At 42.6% G+C, this 19,205-nt stretch overlaps 1 protein-coding gene across 1 annotated transcript; it reads left to right on the top strand.

The window, feature by feature from the left end:
• Nucleotides 1-10,267: 10,267 nt before the first annotated feature.
• Nucleotides 10,268-16,585, top strand: LOC311054259 (D(2) dopamine receptor-like; the record flags this gene model as incomplete). The annotated part of the gene is made up of 3 exons (XM_084070135.1): nucleotides 10,268-11,045; nucleotides 11,550-11,932; nucleotides 16,430-16,585. The coding sequence occupies 3 exons, from the start codon at nucleotides 10,268-10,270 to the stop codon at nucleotides 16,583-16,585; spliced, it is 1,317 nt and encodes a 438-aa protein (XP_083926261.1).
• Between the last annotated feature and the right edge of the window lie 2,620 nt (nucleotides 16,586-19,205).

Below are 19,205 nucleotides of genomic sequence, written 5' to 3'. Positions count from 1 at the left end.
AGGGATAAAATCTTCCATATTTCCAATTCTAGCGTTCACGTCCCCACCAATATAAATTGCATCCACTTCAGAAAATTGATAGATCAAACTTAATAGACGACAGAAAAAAGCTGATGCGTCTCTACCCCAGGGGGAGTTTTCGGGTGGGAGGTAACAGGAAAATATGACGAAATTATACTCAGATAGTTTATGTTGAAATAATAAACCTAAAATCCCATCATCTTTTTCAACAGTTTCAATCTGGTAATCTTGAAATAAACTCGACCTAACTAACATCCCCACTCCACCAGATGCTCTACATGCTTTTATGTGCGTCTTCCTATTTAACCCAAACCATACATACCCGTCCAGTTCAATAACATTTTCCCCTTGAAGATGAGTCTCATTTAAGGAGACAATGTCTGCATTCAAAGACTGTAGTATCGATAACCTAAGGTCACAGTTTGCTTGTGTCCATCCATTTATATTCCAATGTAAGAATGATATGTGCTCACGTGGGCTATATGAGGATGGGAAACCTCATTTTGTAGTTTCCAATTCGTTATCTTCATTATGACCTAAAGCGGGCCATTCCTTGTCTCTCACAGTTCCGTTGTCCCCGTTGCTTTTCTCCTCCGCTTCTTTCCTAAACCACGACCAGTCCCCTCGTCTGACACGGGATTCCTCAGACCCATCAGAGTACCGTCTGCCTCTGCCAGGCCCGCGGTGATCTTCACGGCCCTGGTGGCTGCGGTTCTTTCCCCCGTGCCTCTCCCACTGGCTGCCGCGGGTTCCATGGTGGCCGCCCCGGTCACCACCTCTCGGCCCCGTCTCGTCTCTCTCCCTGCCCCGTCGTATGAGCCTGCCATTTCCCGCGACAAAGAAATCATTCCCAGTTGGGATTTCTCTAAGCAGCGTTTTAAAGTTCAATTCAATTAGCCGGTCAGTATGGGATTTAGCAGAACGCACGTATACTTTTTGATACTCTGTGTGTTCCTTCAGCTTGTTTTTTTTGCGAAGAATGCCAATCTTTTCTTCTCTGGATATGCATTCAATTTTCACCAGACCAGGCTGCCCTCCTCTCCCCTCTAGTCGAATTGCATCCACAATTTCGGCCTTGACGTCGAGCCCATCCTCCAGAAACCGTTTGACCTTTTCCCTTATGTTTTCCTCTTTTTCCACTGGCAGTCCGGCCACAATTAAAGAAACATCAGGATCAAAACTTTCTTTAGGTGGACCGCCAGCTGAGTTGAAGTTCCCCTCCAAGGCCTCCAAGCGAGATTGCAGCCGCCCAACTTCGATATCAAGCGTGTCTTTAATATCGCGGCGGTGTTTCTCTAAATCCAGTCTTATCGCTGTGTGATTATCCTTGATAGATTTTTGCAGAGATGAATCAATGCGGTCAATTTTTTTTTCAATCTGTTTCTCAAACGCATTCTGCATTTTATCAAACAAACCACACATCTGCTTTTCAAGGTTGTCCTTCATATTGTCCATTTTGCAGTTGATTTTCTTTAGCTCATCAAACAGCGGTGCATTGTCTTTGTTTTTCCCACTCATCTCGAGTCCGGTCGATTCGGTCCAATCTTTCTTGTCCGTGCTTCGCAGCTGTCTGGTACGGTTTTCTTCCATCCAGGCACCGGCCGCCGCAGCAGCACGGCACCTGTTTGACTTTGATCAGGAAGCCTTATAGCGTTTACCAAACCCCATGTAACGATTCATCCACTACGAATCCAAATAGCATCAAGTTCAATACAACGTTAGGGACATATAGAACGTGAAAAGCGCAATAAGTATGGATATTTGAAGTAGTTTTAAGGTTGTTTGTGCCGCTCCAACGCGGCGTGCTGGCGTGGTGAGCACACCGGAAGTCTGTATCTGTGTGTGTGTGTGCACATCTCTCACAGACAGACATGTCACTCATTGTCTTTTAATCAGTAATTGTTCTCTCTCTCTCTCTCTCTCTCTCTCTCTCTCTCTCTCTCTCTCTCTCTCTCTCTCTCTCTCTCTCTCTCTCTCTCTCTCTCTCTCTCTCTCTCTCTCTCTCTCTCTCTCTCTCTCTCTCTCTCTCTCTCTCTCTCTCTCTCTCTCTCTCTCTCTCTCTCTCTCTCTCTCTCTCTCTCTCTGCGCCCCCCCTCTCTGAACCCCACACCTCCCATTGTTTGAACAAACCTCTAATTTGCATGTGTAAGGAACATTCCCTAGCAGAGAAAAGAGAGACGTCCAGGTATCTTAAAGGCATTTTAAGGTAAACAGTCTTCTCCCGCATTCATTGAAAAACTCCCACCAATCATTTATGTTATTTCTCAGCAACCAAAACAAAACCATCTGGAAGGAAGTGAAAATTACAGAACAGGAAGCAGTTGCTGAATATATAGAGAAAAGTGTATTGCGCCCTCTGGTGGAAACAACATGCTACAACACCTCTAAAGTTTCCAGTAGCCCTATGACTCATATGGGTATAAATGACCATAACAATGATAAGATCAGAAAATCAGAATATAGAGCTTTAACGTACAGTAGGGTTAAAACAAAAGTTTTTTTGTTAAATGGTTAAAGCACCATATTCTGATAGTAATCATTACTATAGAGCTTTGTTCAGTTACAGGAGTCTCCATGTCTCTCCAGCTCTTTATTAAACAGAAAATACAATATCAGGTAGGTGACAAATTCAGCCAATCAGGAGAGAGTACCCATTTAATCAGCTTAATTTTTTATTGCGTTTCAGTACCAATACTGTCTGCTCATTTCTTTGTGGCACCACTTCCAATTGTTTAATATATATCCTGTCTTAGTTCTCCATCCTAATTGGATAAAATTGGTATCCTGACCTGAAAATGGAGTGAATAAGTATACATCTGGATACAGTGTCTTCATATACATTCATATTCAGATTGAAGTAATCTTTAAATATTAGTTAAAAGGTTGAAGCTCTATATAGTGATACATACTGAGACAGGATGATGCCTGTATAATACATGTAACAATTCAATGTGAGAGTTCAAATATAAACGCCAACACAATGAGTAGGGCACAGCAGGGAATCGAACCCCATTCCAGTAAAACCAGGAGCTCCATGCCTGTGCCTTTGTTTTGTGCGTTTTCTTTTTTACGCGAACGACGCGGCGCAAATGAAACGCGACGCAAAACCCCTAGCAGCAGCAAAAGGAATAAAAACATGGTTCTTACCTTGAACACCAATCTTCACTGCATAGAGGCAGCTCTTCACTGCAGCAGCAGCATAAGAGTTCTTACCTTGAACACCAATCTTCACTGCAATGAAGCAGATCTTCACTGAACAAGCAGCATAGTTCCTACCTTATGTCTTCTTCTGGTGAATTTTCTTCTTCGACTTTATATCCTGAAAAGACAGAGGCAAAAAAAAGTGTTCAGTTGTGTAGGCCTACATGACCATGGTCACATTTAGGAAAACATGTATGCACCCTTGTCGATGTAGCTTTGCCAGCCCCATCCACACTTCTAATTACCAGAGGTGGAAAAATAGCTAAAATGTTACTAAGTAAAAGTATCACCAAATTGTAACCAAATGGACCCTTACTGGTCTAACTCTGATAGTGTACACATTGTAACCAAATGGACCCTTGCATTGGTTCACTGGTCTAAAAGGAATCAAATGGACCCCAACAGGTCCATTTGGTTCAACCATTGGAACAGAGTGTAGATTGAAAGAGTTTTCCTTCACTCTGTTATGAAATACAATGCCTCACTTTGTCCATTTCAATGTCACTAATTAACAGACTAGTTCTCCAAACTGAATTATTTTAAACAAAGCTGTTAAAAGTTGGTGGTTAATAATAATCTTTAGTTACCTGCTTGCCAGTGTGAAGGGCTGGAGTTCCATCTGAACTGAACCAAACGGACACCTGGAGTCTGTCTCACACCTGAGCTCTATTTATACCCAATTAATCACTGCTCACCACGCCTAGAGCCCGCCCCCCTATATAGCTCACTGTGTTAATGTGCTCTCTACACGGTCCAAAGGTCCAAATAAGCATTTTGAAGATTTTTTGGGAAAAACCTGTTGAACACAACTATGGGGTCCCCCTGACAAAGCATCTTCTTCAGATAGGGGTCCAGAACCCGGCAAAATACACATTAATTTGGGTGTCCTTGACATGAAAATGTTATAGAACCACTAGTCTGGTAGGAAGGGGGGGGGGGGGGTGTCACATGCCCCTGAAAGATATATATTTCTAACCTACCTTTTTAGAATCCTTAAGGTGTCTAGTTAATGAATTTTGATGTTCCCAGAGACAGTTATTGTCCATATGTTTGTTTGTTTTTTACCATATGTTGTGTCCATCCTGGATTTTCGGCTGTGAAAAATAAAAACTTCAAATCAAAATCTTCAAATCAGCTCCTGAACTATACATAATACATCCGACAGAAACGATTCACCCCATTTTATTTTCGTCTTTTCATGACAAATAGATTGATATGTAGGATGCCATAGTTCCATCATGTTTAGTGCATAAAAACCCAAATCAACACAAAGAAATGTTAAAATTCGCCTAAACAAGATCACAACAACTCCTCCCCCATGCACCCTATTGATATATTTTTTCTAACATTTGCATTTTTACAATCTTCAAGATGTGTAGTAAACAAATGTTGTTGTTCCCCACTTGAAATATTGTGGGTTGGATGTTTATTCTGGCATATTGGATGCTATAGTGAATTTCCACAAATGCAAAAAAGAGGTCTTAACTATACATTATTCTGAGACAAATGTCCCATTTTCTGTTTCATTTTCGCATGAGGCATTGAGGGAGATGGCTAGTGACATAACAGGAACATTTATGGAACATTAACACTAAAGGAAATGCTAAAATGTGGGCAAATCAATAGGCAGAATTGGGCCAGAGGACCTTTACCTACTAGAGAGACAGTGTAGTGTCTCAGTAAACTATAGGATCATAGGAATACCGCCCAACTCACTCCAAATCCAACTCACTCCATGAAGACTTAAGAAATATTTGCCCAACTCACTCCAGGGCTCGCCCAACTCACTCCAGGGCTGGGACAACTCCCTCCAGGACCAAAGACCAACTCCCTCCAGGACCATAGCCAACTCACTCCAGGACCAAACCCAACTCACTCCATGCAATGTCACCAGTGTAATATTGGTTCAATGTGTCAGTGGTGTAAAGTAACTAAGTACATTGACTTAAGTACTGTACTTATGTACAATGTTGGGTATTTGTGCGTTATTTGAGTATTCCCAACTTCCAATGGTTTTACCTCTACTCCACTACATATTGGATCCACATATTGTTTTTTTACTCCACTAAATGTATTTGTTTTACTAGTTACTTTGCAGCTATAAATTATAATATTATAGTGTGTGTGTGTGTGTGTGTGTGTGTGTGTGTGTGTGTGTGTGTGTGTGTGTGTGTGTGTGTGTGTGTGTGTGTGTGTGTGTGTGTGTGTGTGTGTGTGTGTGTGTGTGTGTGCGTGTGTGTGGGTTGAATCGGTGGAGACTCTTACATTCTAACCCTAACCCTAACCCTAAACCCTAACCCTAACCTGGGTGGAGGGTGATTATGCGGGTGAACTCAGTGGAGGAGGGCCAAAACCTTAACGAGGAATATAACAACACCTCTTGATTTGACCAACAATAGAATAAGACATCTAACAAACACTGGACTCCAAGTGCCAAAGTGCCCCCCCCCTGGCTTGGTTGAAAACTTCAACCAAGCCTAAAACAGAATAGAGTTAAAAGTAACAAATTCCTCAATATTGTACAATTCCTCAATATTGTACTCAATAATAATTTTTGGAGTGAGTTGGGCAAGTGTGTGGAGTGAGTTGGGCAAGTGTGTGGAGTGAGTTGGGCAAGTGTGTGGAGTGAGATGTCTGGAGTGAGTTGGGCGCGATTTGGAGTGAGTTGGATTTGGAGTGAGTTGGGCGGTTACCGATCATAGAATACAGAGAGACAGTGTAGAGTCTCAGTAAACTATAGGATCATAGAATACAGAGAGACAGTGAAATCATGTCTCAGTAAACTATAGGATCATAGATGTCACGGTCCGCTCCTCGGGCCGTGTCTGGCCGCGTACTCTGTCATGTTTATTTGGACCTTTTGCCCTAAGAGTGTACAAATGGAACCAAATGGACCCGTTAGAGTCCATTTGGTTCCATTTGTACACTCTCAGAGTTACAGACCCATAACGGCCCATCATTTGGTCCCTAACTATGGCATGGCCAGACTAATATCACTAGTGTAGTCCAAGGGGCAGACTAATGTCTCCAAGGGGCAAATAAAAAAATGCCTCTGCTGATAAACCCGCCCCACATTTGCATACTGGGCCCTGATTGGTCCCTCACAACTTCGGAGGGAGATAAATCCAATCTCTATTGAGAGGGGCCAGACGTAATCTGCCAAGGGCATTTTGTTTTTTTTGCAATGGCACTATGGCAGATTCGTCTGGAACCAGGCTATAACTACCCATCATTTAGTTGTGGACCCCCTGGAACTCCCTCAAGGACCCCTGGGGGTCACCGGACCCCACTTTGAGAACCAATGATTTATGACATCAGAGATCTTCATACATGCGTATTTATGGATTTATGTATTTATGGGAAACCGCTGATCCGGCCGATTCCCCACCAGGCAACGCACTTCTTTGGCTCCTTTGGGGTACACGTGCCAGGTTTGGTTCTCGCAATACACGGGTAGTTATGTCAGTTATTATGCAATACTGTACCTGTTTCACCCGTTGTCAGTGTACTTAGGGAAACACATTGATTAACATTGCACTTGGAGGCCCGTCTATGACGTCAGCTCAAGCAGTGATCAAGTGAATGGGGAAGCCATATGTTTAAAGGGACGGCCCTGTTGAGAGCACGAGCTGAGCTGTGATTGTTACGTAAAAGCATGGCTGATTAGAAATACTTATTCAATGGCTGATTAGAAACACTTATTCAATGGGCAGTCTGACAGACAGCTGATTACAGCTGGGGTGTGTACAGTAGGCTATGACTCCCATGTCCTACGTAAACTAACGCCATCATGCTGACGAACTGACGAAAACGAAATAAAAACGAAATAAAAACGAAGCTACGATGACTAAAACTAAGACTAAATATATTGACATTTTAGTCAACAAATAAAAACTAGATTAAAATGTTAGGGAGGCACTAGTGGAGAAGAGATCCAGTAGAACTAAAAGACAAGTCATTTTATGTTTGGTTTGCGCTTGGGTGTTGCGTTCTGAAAATAGCAGATCTACAAGCTCACTACGTGTCGCGCTGCGACGCGTTGTGAGCTTGTAGATTGGCTATTTTCAGCATGCAACCAAGTTTAAAATCAGCCATTACGACGCCATCAAGGCACCGCCAAAATACATCTTAGTCGACTAAATCAACTGTACATTTAGTCGACTATATCTTATGATATTTAGTCGACTGAAATTAGACAAAAACTAAAACATTTCAGATGACTAAAATATGACTAAAACTACATGGAATTGTATTCAAAAGACTATGACTGAAACTAAATCAAAATTTGCTGTCAAAATCAACACTGGCCATGCCTCATTTCTTAACCACCTGAACTCTTGCCATGATGAGGGCCACTCACTCCCTCTCGCGCTATCAGCCATATATATTTTTGGCACGCTCTATAGAGCGTACCAACGCGGCGTCACCACGGGGAGCGTTGGCATTGGGCGTGGCATTGGGCAATGTTAAGTCAACCTGGTTTTTACCCCTCAAAGATGTCCGCCGCTACCAAAAGACACTTGTTGACGCCCCTTTCAGGAATTTTGGCACGCTCTATAGGCAGTGGTGGAAAGTAACTAAGTACATTTACTAGGTGCATAATGATGAGTAGCCTACTTTCAACTTTTGGTACTTTAAGTACATTGTGATACCAATTTTTGCACTTTTACTCAAGTAGGCCTACATTTTGAATTCTGGACTTTTCATTGTAACAGAGTATTTCTATATAGCCTATTGATCAGTAGCAGTATTGATACTTTTACCTAAGCAAAACATTTGAGTACTTTTTCCGCCACTGTGATGTGTTCAGTGCAGGATACCAGCGCTTACAGTCTAGTCTTATTATAGCCTGGTCCTTGAAATGAAAAACTTAACACTGTGTGTGTGTCTGCACAAACTAAAAGCCACAGCACCTGCTATGACCAGCGCCAAAAAAAAGACCTCGGCTTTCCAACAAGCTCTTCAGCGAGCCAGGCTTCAACCAAGGTCACACTTTAATAACAACACTTGACACATTGCTAATTACGGTCTAATCAACCCGTTTCTTTGCCCAATCAGCACAACACACTCATACCCTTTGACGCATGACATCCTTGAGTCAATTATTTCTATAGGCACAGTTATCAGATCATTTTGCTGTGGCGCTGTGACGCGTTGGTAGTTTATTCCTTTTTTTTAGCAAGCGAAAATTCGGCTTGTAGACTAGACCAGGGGTCTTCAACGTTTTCAGGCCAAGGACCCCCTAGATGAGAGAGAGATGAAGCAGGGACCCCCTCTATATTGTAAAAAAAATAATATAAAATCACACCCAGTGTGAAGTGGGCGGTGTGGTCACAGTGGTCATCACAGTGATGGAAGTTCACTTAAAGAAAAGTAATATTTCTGAAGTGTGTGGTGATATCTATAGTTATTAATTTCATCATGCGTCTTGTTAGCTAATCACAGTACTGGGTTAAGGGTGTGAATAGAGGTGTACAATGGTTGGTCCACAATGGGTGATTCACTTAAAAAAAAAAACATAACTGTGTTTTTTTTTTAAGTGAATAGTCCTATTCATAGGGCTATGCACATGTGTCATGTGTTTCACTAGCCAATCACAGTCCTGAATAGAGTCAGCCAATAAGGTCAGCCAATCATATTACAGCTAGTGGTCATCACAGTGATGGAAGCTCACTTAAAGAAAAGTATAGACTTGCATTGAATGTGTAGGGGTTAGGGGTGCACAATGGTGGCCAATCACGGTGCAGGGTTAGGGGGGTACAATGGTGGATAGTATAGATTTGCATTGAATTATGTAGGGGTTAGGGGTGTACAAATTGTGTTTCAGATTAAACTGTTGTTTATTTGGTCTGCTCTTTTTTCCCTCTCCACCAAACACCTCTTTGCCCAAAATAGCCGATCTACAAGCTCACAATGCCTCGCAGCGTGAGGCATTGTGAGCTTGTAGATCTGCTATTTTTTGGCTAAAGTTCTCCTCAGCATAGGGATGCTAGGGTTCAAGTGGTTAAGGTAAAAAAAAATATCATATCACACAAACACACAAAGATTTGGCGGACCCCTGTAGTAACTCTGAGGACCCCCTAGGGGTCCCAGACCCCCTATTGAAGACCCCTGGACTAGACCTCAAGTGACAGTTATTGTGCTGTAACTTGTGCTATAATAGCAGACATGATTAGCTCGTCTTTCCTACATCAGACAAGACTACGAATTTAACACAGTAGCCTAATAGGCAATACAGTGTCTTTTGGCTGATACAGGGTCACTTTAATTTGACTGAATGAATGCATGCATTCTTCTATGCGCACAGCAGTGGTGGAAAAAGTACTCCAACTTTTTTTTTTACTTAAGTATAAAGTAACAATACCACAATACAACACAATATTGTTTTACTCTGTTACAAGTAAAAATTCGATATTCAAAATTTACTTGAGTAAAGGTATAAAAGTATTGGCATCAATGTACTTAAAGTACCAAAAGTAAAAGTACTCATTATGCAGAAATGTCCCATAGAAATGTCCCTTAGAAATCTTTCGAAAATAGCATTATCTACAAGCTCACAACGGCATTGTGAGCTTGTAGATCGGCAATGTTCAAATAGCCGCAGTATAGGGCTGAAGAGGTTAACGTATGTTTTGTAATAATAATACAAATCTGCAAAGTAACTAAAGTATTCAAATAATTGTAGAGGAGTAAAACTAAGTACAGTAGCCTACAATATTTGCCTCTGAGATATAGTGGAGTAGCTTATAAAAGTAAACGAATAGAACATTGGAAATACTCCAGTAAGTAAAAATACCTAAAAAAGTACAGTACTTGAGTAAATGTAAATGTACTTTACACCTATGATGCGCACAGACCCGATTCCGAATGACGTCGGCTTCATATCCCAGCGACGCAGAGACGTCCGCGATAATAGTTAATGAAACTTATGTACACACAGTACACAGTTACTAAAGAACTCGGCTGCTGCTCGGTAAATGACCAGCTGCTCCCGTGGGAGGAAGGAGGAGAGACGGTAACACAAAAACACGGCTGAGAGATCATGATGGATCCGGATACTTTTTGGAACGAAACGGCTGCCGCGCGCGGCGACGAGGCGGCAGACGACGCGACCACGGACGCGATATTCCTCGCGTTCAACTGCGCGATCCTGAGTTTAACCCTGGTCCTGGGTTTACCCGGGAACCTGCTGGTGTGCTGGGTGGTGTACCGGACCAAGAGCCTGCAGAACTCCAACAACGCGCTGCTGGTCAGCCTGGCCGCCAGTGACCTGTTGAAGTGCTCCGTGGACACGCCGCTGTTGCTCTTCTCTCTCCTGCGCTACGGCCAGGAGGGCTCGGTGTCGCCCGCCCTGTGCGCCCTGCAGCAGTTCATCTACGCGCTGTGCAGCTGCGTCCAGCTGCTCACGCTGGTCGGCATCAGCGTGGAGCGCTTCCAGGCCATCGCCCACCCGTTCATGCAGACCGAGCGACGCAGGGCGAGGATCCGCCTGTGGATCCTCTCCATCTGGGCGTGCGGGCTCGTCCTGGCCGTGGTCTCGCTGACCCTCTCCAAACAGGCCGTGTTTTACATGCTCTGCCGTCGGCTGGTGTGGGGCCAGTTCCGCGACGAGTCTCACGCCGATTACACGGACCCGTTTGGGGCTTACGTGCTGGTGCCGGTGTGGGGCTGCTCCCTGACCATGATCATCGTCCATTACCTGAGGATATTCCGCATCGTGAGGCAGCACAGCAAGAAGGTGTTCGACAGCGGGATCCAGCTGAGGCCGACGGTGGTGGGACACGTGTGGAGCTGGCTCAGCCTCACAGCCGGTGGTGGAAAAAGTACTATTTCTTTTTTTAACTTAAGTTAAGTATCAATACTGCAATGTAGAAGTAGGCTATACTCTGCATGTCTGGAATTCAAAATGTACTTGAGTAAAAGTACAAAAGTATTGGTATCAAAATGTACTTAAAGAACCAAAAGTAAAAGTAGGCTTACTCATTATGCAGACTGCCCCATTTAAAGTTTTCAAAATGTATAAAAATCTTTTGAAAATAGCTGATCTACAAGCTCACAACGCGTCGCTTTGCAACGCATTGTGAGCTTGTAGATCTGAAGTTGTGTATGTTTTGTATAAATAACCAAAATCTACAAAGTAACTATAACGTTTTCAAATTGTTGTAGTGCAGTAAAAGTTAACATTTTGCCTCTGAGATGTAGTGGAGTAGTAAGTAAAAGTACAGACAATTGGAAATACTTCAGTAAAGTAAAAAATACCTCAAAATTGTACTTAAGTACAGTACTTGAGTGAATGTACTTAGTTACTCTACACCACTGCCTCACAGCTTCAGGACCGAGGACAGTTCCAGCAGCTTCAGCACCCCGGACAGCTCCCGCCGATTCTTCTCTCCCCCCCGCCGCCGCCGCCGCCGTGTGCTCGTCCAGCGGGCAGCAGTGCCCGGTCATCACCGTGGCAGAAGCGGCCAGTCCTCCTTCCAGGGAGAAGAACCGATCATCTCTAAAAAGATCCGCCACGGTGGTATCACGTCCGGAGATCGTGGGGGCGGTGTGTCTCTTGACCCCCCACGCGAGGGAACGGGGAAAGAAACGCATGGAGGGGAAGTTGGCCAAGCGTTTCGGGTACATCATCATCGCGTTCACGCTCTTCTGGATGCCCATGGTGGTGACTCTGCTGATCAACATCATCTCAGGGCACGGGCCTGACTTGGTGAGTTATTGCACTATATAGCAGCATGCCAATATAATAATCACCTAATCAAAGCAATGTACTATTATCATAATCTTTGTTGCTATGCAGAAGAAACGTTACTTTTCATGAAATGGGGAAAAGAAACCTGTGTTCAAATGGATCCAATGTAGTTATTTAGTCACAAAAATAGCAGATCTACAGGAGCTTGTAGATCTGCTGTTTTCGCTACTTTTGGGGCGACACTGCTGTATGACAAAGTAGGGCATTAAAAAAACACGTTGAAATACGGAGCTCGACATCAAAGATATAATGAATTTTATAACATATCCTAGTGGTTCTCAGCCTGAACCCCAGATGGGCCCCCACATGATTGTTGGGGGGTCCCCAGTGAAATGACAATTTAAGGACTTATAAGACATTTTTAATACCCACAAAAAATAAGAAAAAATAAAGAGAGAAAAGAAAAAGAAAATGTAGTGCTTTTGCTGAAGTGACATTCTTCCCTCACCAAATGTAACATATAGAATTGACATTGTGTCAACAAATCTCATCATGTCCATGTAAACTTTTGATATAGGCCGTGTGGTGACCCTCCAAGAAGTGCCTAGAAAATGAATTTCGTTCCCATGTCTTGGATCTACTTTTTCAATGCATTTTTTAGACAATACCCTTGTGGACTTTGGGTTAAAATACCTCCGCACAAAATCCTGCAGTATTTTTTCACAAGCCAGAAATGTATATTAAAGTGAATAACCAAAAAACGAAAATCTTGTGCTGCTATTTTTGCTTGTAAAATATTGAAAACTGATTTTGGCAACACAAAATCTTTCTCAAATGTCATAAATACATGTACCTAACATCTGAAACAAGTATTGGTGCCTCATGTTTGAATTTTGATCATGAAATGTAGAAAGAAAACGCTTCTACTGAAGTGATTGGTGCCCAGCACAATGAAACATACACATAGCACATTTAGCTAAAAGCTTATATTTCATACATAGAAAATGTCATAACCTACTGTGTACTGAAAGGTAGGAGAAAAAAAGCAGCACTAATGGCTGAAAATCAGCCCTCTAGATTGGAATAATGCCAAAAATGGACTACAGTAAAATAAAAACACTAAAGCTCCAAATTATTACAACATATGGTATGAAATATTTATTAAAATACCAAAGTGTGTCACAGCATGTGTCAGTGGTACATCAACCCTCCCACCCACCCCCCAGATCAGGCCTTCTGTGTCACTCACAGGTATGAACAGAGAAATGTTGGTTGACAGTGCAACGGCAGCTAAATAGTATACAAATATGACAAAATATGAAAGTGCAGACTGAATCTCCTGTGGATGACCACTGATCACACCATTGATGGATTTGGGGCACCAACTTGACTCAATGAGTATGTCTTGCAGCCCTGCATCACCAAACCTTTTTCCTAAAATACCTAGGAAGGACATGTATGTATGTTCAGAGATGTTGCACTTGGTAGGGCAGTGAAAAACCAGCTGGGGGAAAATTCAAGGGTCAACCTCCGCTTCAATTTATCCTGCCTGCAACATAAAATGTTAGGGAAAGATGAGCACAAGTGTATCAATAAAGACGTATTAACAATGATCGCCAATTTAGTTTAAATATACTCTCATAGATGTTTTTTGTGAGGGAATACATCTATAATATACTTTTCAGCAAAAAGGTTTTTGTTTTGTTTCCCAGAACTGTCAGAGACACACATAGTATTTGATTTACCTGTAGTGTGAAGCATCAAGATCCTCATGCTTCTTCACTGTGAACATCCTTCGTAGCTGGTTTATTTTCAGCACCTCTTGGTCAACTATAAGCCATGGCAGATGACTCTCACAGAAGATCTTGTAGCGGTCAGTGAAGGGTGGTTCATTTACTTACACAAACACACACACACACACACACACACACACACACACACACACACTCTAACCATTTATTTATGTTCACATAAAGGAGAAACATACAGGGACACAAATATTATACTGTAGGTGCAGTAAGGTTACATTCACATAATCCTGGCATATGACTTCGCGATACAATAAACATGTCACTCAGTACTCTATGGGTATAAGTAACACCGTCTCCGCCATATATGGCGGCTGCCAATTACAGCACAATACTTTGCCAATCTTTTTGCCTCCTTTTTGGGCATCCAAAGTTGTTGAAACCCTCTAACAGCCAGTATGTGGGTATGTCCTATAGGCTGCCAAATATAAAAACAAATAGTCTGCACCTAATAGCCCAGCTCTGAGATGGTATGTAGGAGTGGTTGGTATTTAATGACCTTTGTCATAAAGGCTTCCTCTAGGCTAGAGTCAAAGGTGCAGGCTATCTAATACTTAAATGACACACGAATGTTTAAAATACAGTAATAGCACCCATACAATCATAAAATGACAAATCAATATTTGACAGTCCAATATTGACATGCATGTTTTGTTTACAATCTCTTACTTGGCCATATTGCCAATTAGCTTATGGGCTTTATCAGCACTGGTGAGATGCAGTGGTGGACATTCACTTGAGTACTGTACGTTTTTTTAGTACCTGTACTTTCAGTGGTGTAAAGTAACTAAGTACATTTACTCAAGTAGGCTACTGTACTCAAGTAGAATTTTGAGGTACAGTAGTTTTACTTTCACAACCCGACGTGTGAGCTTGTAGATATGCTAATTTCAATTTTTTTTTTCATGTGATAACATAAAAAATGATTTCAGTCTCATGTTAAAATGTGTCTCCCCCCAAATAAATCTATTGAAAATAGCAGATCTACAAGCTCACAACGCGTTGTGATGTGTTGTGAGCTTGTAGATCTGCTATTTTCAATGCTTTTATCTAATAATAACACAATAAATTATTTCAGTCTCATGTTAAAATGTGGCTCACCTGCTGACGTTTCTGTTTGAGAGAGTTGATCCTTCTGCCGTTTTCCTCTCACATTAATCACATTAATGTATTTTAGTCAATAAAACGCTGGTAGAATGTTGCGTGAAACCCAGCTTCCTCAGGAGGCTTGTAAGAACCCATATCCACACAATGTTGATGTCTATAAGTAACGTTGATGCACGTTCTAGCCCTGAAACATTCAACCAGTCCAGGTGTTTGCACTTTCTCCATTAACGGCCCGTACATCTACATAAACGTTCATATTTCAGATTTAAAATGCTTACCCATGGCCATGGATGTTACAATTATGTACGGGCCCAGAGAAGTACCTGTATCTTCCGTATTGTTCAATAAAAAGCCTGTTAATCCGATCGGTAGCCATTTCACCATATCCTTTCAACCATGCGACCCTATCGGATGGGAGGTGTATTGCATTCTGATACATTATACATCTATGAGAAAATGGTCACCGATCGGTTAAGAATACTCTTTATTGAACAACACGGAATATACGGGTATTTCTGTGGGACCATATAGAATTGTAACATCAATGGCCATGCGGTAAGCACTTTATATTTGAAATCTGAACGTTTATGTAGATGTACGGGCCGTAAATGGAAAAGTGCAAACACCTGGTTGAAGTTCGGTCGGGACAGACGACCGTCGTGTATCCATGGCTTGTTGTTCATGTGTCCCATCTTGTCCGTGTAAATTCCTGAACCTCTTCTTTCTGGTCAGACATAAGATTCATATAGCATCGTTTCGAGTCCTTTTGACGTGCTTTTGAAGGATATTTTCTTTGTTTTCATGTATTTTCTTCGGACGTTACCGTTGCTATGGCCGTTGTTGCAGGAAGTGGTGAGGCGGAAGAGGCAACTCCATTGGTTGTAACGGGAATCACGTGTCAAAAACCGCACCACTCCTTTGAATGTATTACTGCGCTGCTAAGAAAATAGTACCGACTTTTAAACTCTAATTATAAAAATACTGCGCCGAATCAGATGTCGGTAGTTTTTTTTCTTACTACCAATAGATCTTTTTTAAGAAGCAGAGATTATTTAGATCCACTTGATGGGAACGAAACTGAAGGAAAAGGAGCTAGACAATATGGCCTAATATGACAATTGTGAGTCACAAAGAACTGTACCAGGCATCATGCAACTAATGGGAATACTTAGTGCCCGCCCCAACAGAAAAACATTTCAAATTATTTAATTTTATATAAACTTTTTTTTTTGTACTCTCAGTCACTCTCAAAACCCAATTCTACAATCAATCATAGTAATAAACCTGAAGACCTCCCACAGGGGAAAGTTCAATATCGCTAGTTACCTTTCCTTTTTTTATGTTACTGCATCAAAAGTAATCAACAAATGATACAATAAAAACTGGTCAAACATTGAAAATAGCCGATCTACAAGCTCACAATGCGAAACACAATTGAATACCTCACTCCTACATTCCAAGTGTCAGGGTGGGGGGGTCCCCAGTTCAATTATGATTATTTGGGTTGGGGGGGGGGGGGGTGGTCACGGCCTGAAAAGGTTGAGAACAACTGTCCTATAACATATCCCCCTCCTGTTCCCTCTGCACTGTGTTGCCACAGTTCTTCATGGAGCTGGAGACGTCAGCGATGGTCCTAACCTGCGTGCCAGCCGCGGTGGACCCCCTCATCTACACCATGGTCACTCGACAGTTCCGCTCCGAGTTCAGTAAGATCCTGTCCTCCACCCCGGGGTGTCCACTGAGACTGAAGGGCTGAGAAGATGGCAGCCAGCAAATACTTGAGGCCAACTGCTTGAGCCCGAGTCAGACTTCATCGTACGACGATGTCGAGTGGCGAAAAATACACCATCTACAAGATCACAACAACGTGTAGCGGGTGCGACACGTCAGCTTGATGTGTGTGACACCGTCGTATGACAGGACATTAGGCACCAGCTTGTCGGAATACAACGCTCGCCCCAAAACACGCTCGCCCCGGTTCAAATCCGGCGACCTCGGAACGGTCGCCACCAGGTATTCCTATAAACGTAACCTCAGTAAAACTATGCCTAAACCTAACCTTATTCCTAAACGTATAACCTCAGTAAAACTATGCCTAAACCTAACCTTATTCCTAAACGTATAACCTCAGTAAAACTATGTCTAAACCTAACCTTATTCCTAAACTTAACCTCAGTAAAACAAGTGAACCAGGAGACCTGGTACTGCCAGACCCCTAGTAGTTGAGATCTGGATGGCTTTGCATGACGTGTGTGCAGAGGAAAAGAGGGACAGACGGACAGACCGACAGACCGACCGACCGACCGACCGACAAAGCCTCATGTAGGCCGACCCCCTGGGTCTGGCAACTATGCCTAAACCTAACCTTATTCCTAATCTTAACCTCACTAAAATAACTACAAGAACCGCTCAGGGCGAGCGGTCCGTGGAAAAAATGGGGGCGAGCGCATTTCGGGGCGAGTCTTCCAGTTGACCACTCTTACTCTTTAGGATGATGACTGCTCTTTTGATAATTGTAAGGACTGTACACGCACGCACGCGCGCGCACACACACACACACACACACACACACACACACACACACACACACACACACACACACACACACACACACACACAGAGAGAGAGAGAGAGACAGACTCGGAAGCATTTGGAAAGTAGAGCCCACAGGTTTTGGATTTGTGGCAGATATAGATGTTTTTTTATCAGGCGTTTCACAGTCGGGACACAAGACAAGGTCATAAATAATATCCAACACCTGATGAGACACGCACAGCAGTAGTCTCAACGACGACAGAAGGCAGAGGAAGGGAAAGCAAAAAGAGTGAAAGAGAAACTGACTGCTCGCGCGCGGAGGGGAAAAAGACAATCAAAGAGCGTGAACAACAAAGAGAGAAAGAGAGACAGACCCAACACAATCACAGACCTGTTTTAGTCGCCTGTAAGGAAAACACAATCATTTGACACTTTTGCGCAGACTTGTCGACGTAGTCACCTGAATCGTGTCTCACACAATCCGACCTCCATCTCGAAACAGTACATCTAGGAATGAATCAGATATCGTTCTTTTGACAAAATCTAAAAAAAAAAGATAAATAAAAAGTAAGACCCCACAACAAAACGGTGAACCTCGTCTCCGCCACTATTTACATCATATCCTTGCTACAGCATTAGCACGTCCAACAGATTTAAAAGCCTATTATGTGTCAGACGATGCTGTGAATATGAAGTCAATATGTGAGCAACCCCCCTTCGTTTCAAGTTCACAGAAAACTCTACCCTGTCTGTCTGTGCTTGTTTTCTTTTATTACCCGAGGTGAATTTGCCTACAGTTTCAACTAAATACTAATACTGGGTCTATAGGCATCTGTTGTCACTTTATACAGTACTAAATTACCAGTGTCATAGTGCTAGGTCACTACTAGTAATACCATAGGAGGTAACAACCTCCTGATCCAACTCAATGTTGAACATTTTTGGCTTTTTTATATTTTATTTTATTATTGTGGGGGTCTGGTACAATACCCTGAATCAGCAAGAACTACTTCACAAAATAATAGGATAATTAGACCCCAGGGTCCCGTGTCCTGTCTGTGTACACTAAAGCAGGGGTCTTCAACAATTTTGAAGTCCAAGGACCCCTTAGCTGAGAGAGGGACGAAGCAGGGACCCCCCACTACATATTTTATAAAATTGTGTTGCAGATTTAACTCTTTCATAGATAACTCCATAGACTCGTTTGATAGCACTATTATGTTGGATTCATGTTAATGTTTCAGACATTTAACCACTTAAAAGCATCAATAATTAGTAAACTTGACATTTCACTCCGTACTTGTTTCCCTCCCCACCAAACATCTTGGTCAAAAATAGCCGATCTACAAGCTCACAGCTTGTAGATCTGCTATTTTTGGCTAAGGTTCTCCTCAGAATAGGAATGCTTGGGTTCAAGTGGTTAATGTAAAAAAAAAAACATCCTATCACACCAAGATTTGGCGGCCCCCACCATTATGTAGTAACTCTGAGGACCCCCTAGGGGTTCCTGGACCCCCTGTTGAAGACCCCTGCTCTAAAGAAATATGTAATTTCTATATGGATGATGGAGCAAGGACTGGCAACCCACTTTTTCTTTGTTGCTGAGGTTGCCCCACCTTGCTGTAGTGATACCCTGGTCTCGTTCACTTGAGTCACACAAGTCTAAATGCTGTTTCTGGAGCTGCTGAATGGTAAACAAGACCAATTGAGAGGAACATAAACATTAAATGTCATTAATTATAGGTGGGTGCTATAGTCACTTAAACCTAGAATCCCCCAGGGGTCTATACTTGGTCCCGTCACCTTTTTTCCCTCTATACAAAATCACTGCGCCTGAAAAT

The sequence above is a fragment of the Gymnoscopelus microlampas genome (assembly GCF_963454915.1).
Source record: "Gymnoscopelus microlampas genome assembly, chromosome: 10".
Taxonomy (NCBI): Eukaryota; Metazoa; Chordata; class Actinopteri; order Myctophiformes; family Myctophidae; genus Gymnoscopelus; species Gymnoscopelus microlampas.
This window is presented reverse-complemented; position numbering and strand designations above follow the sequence as displayed.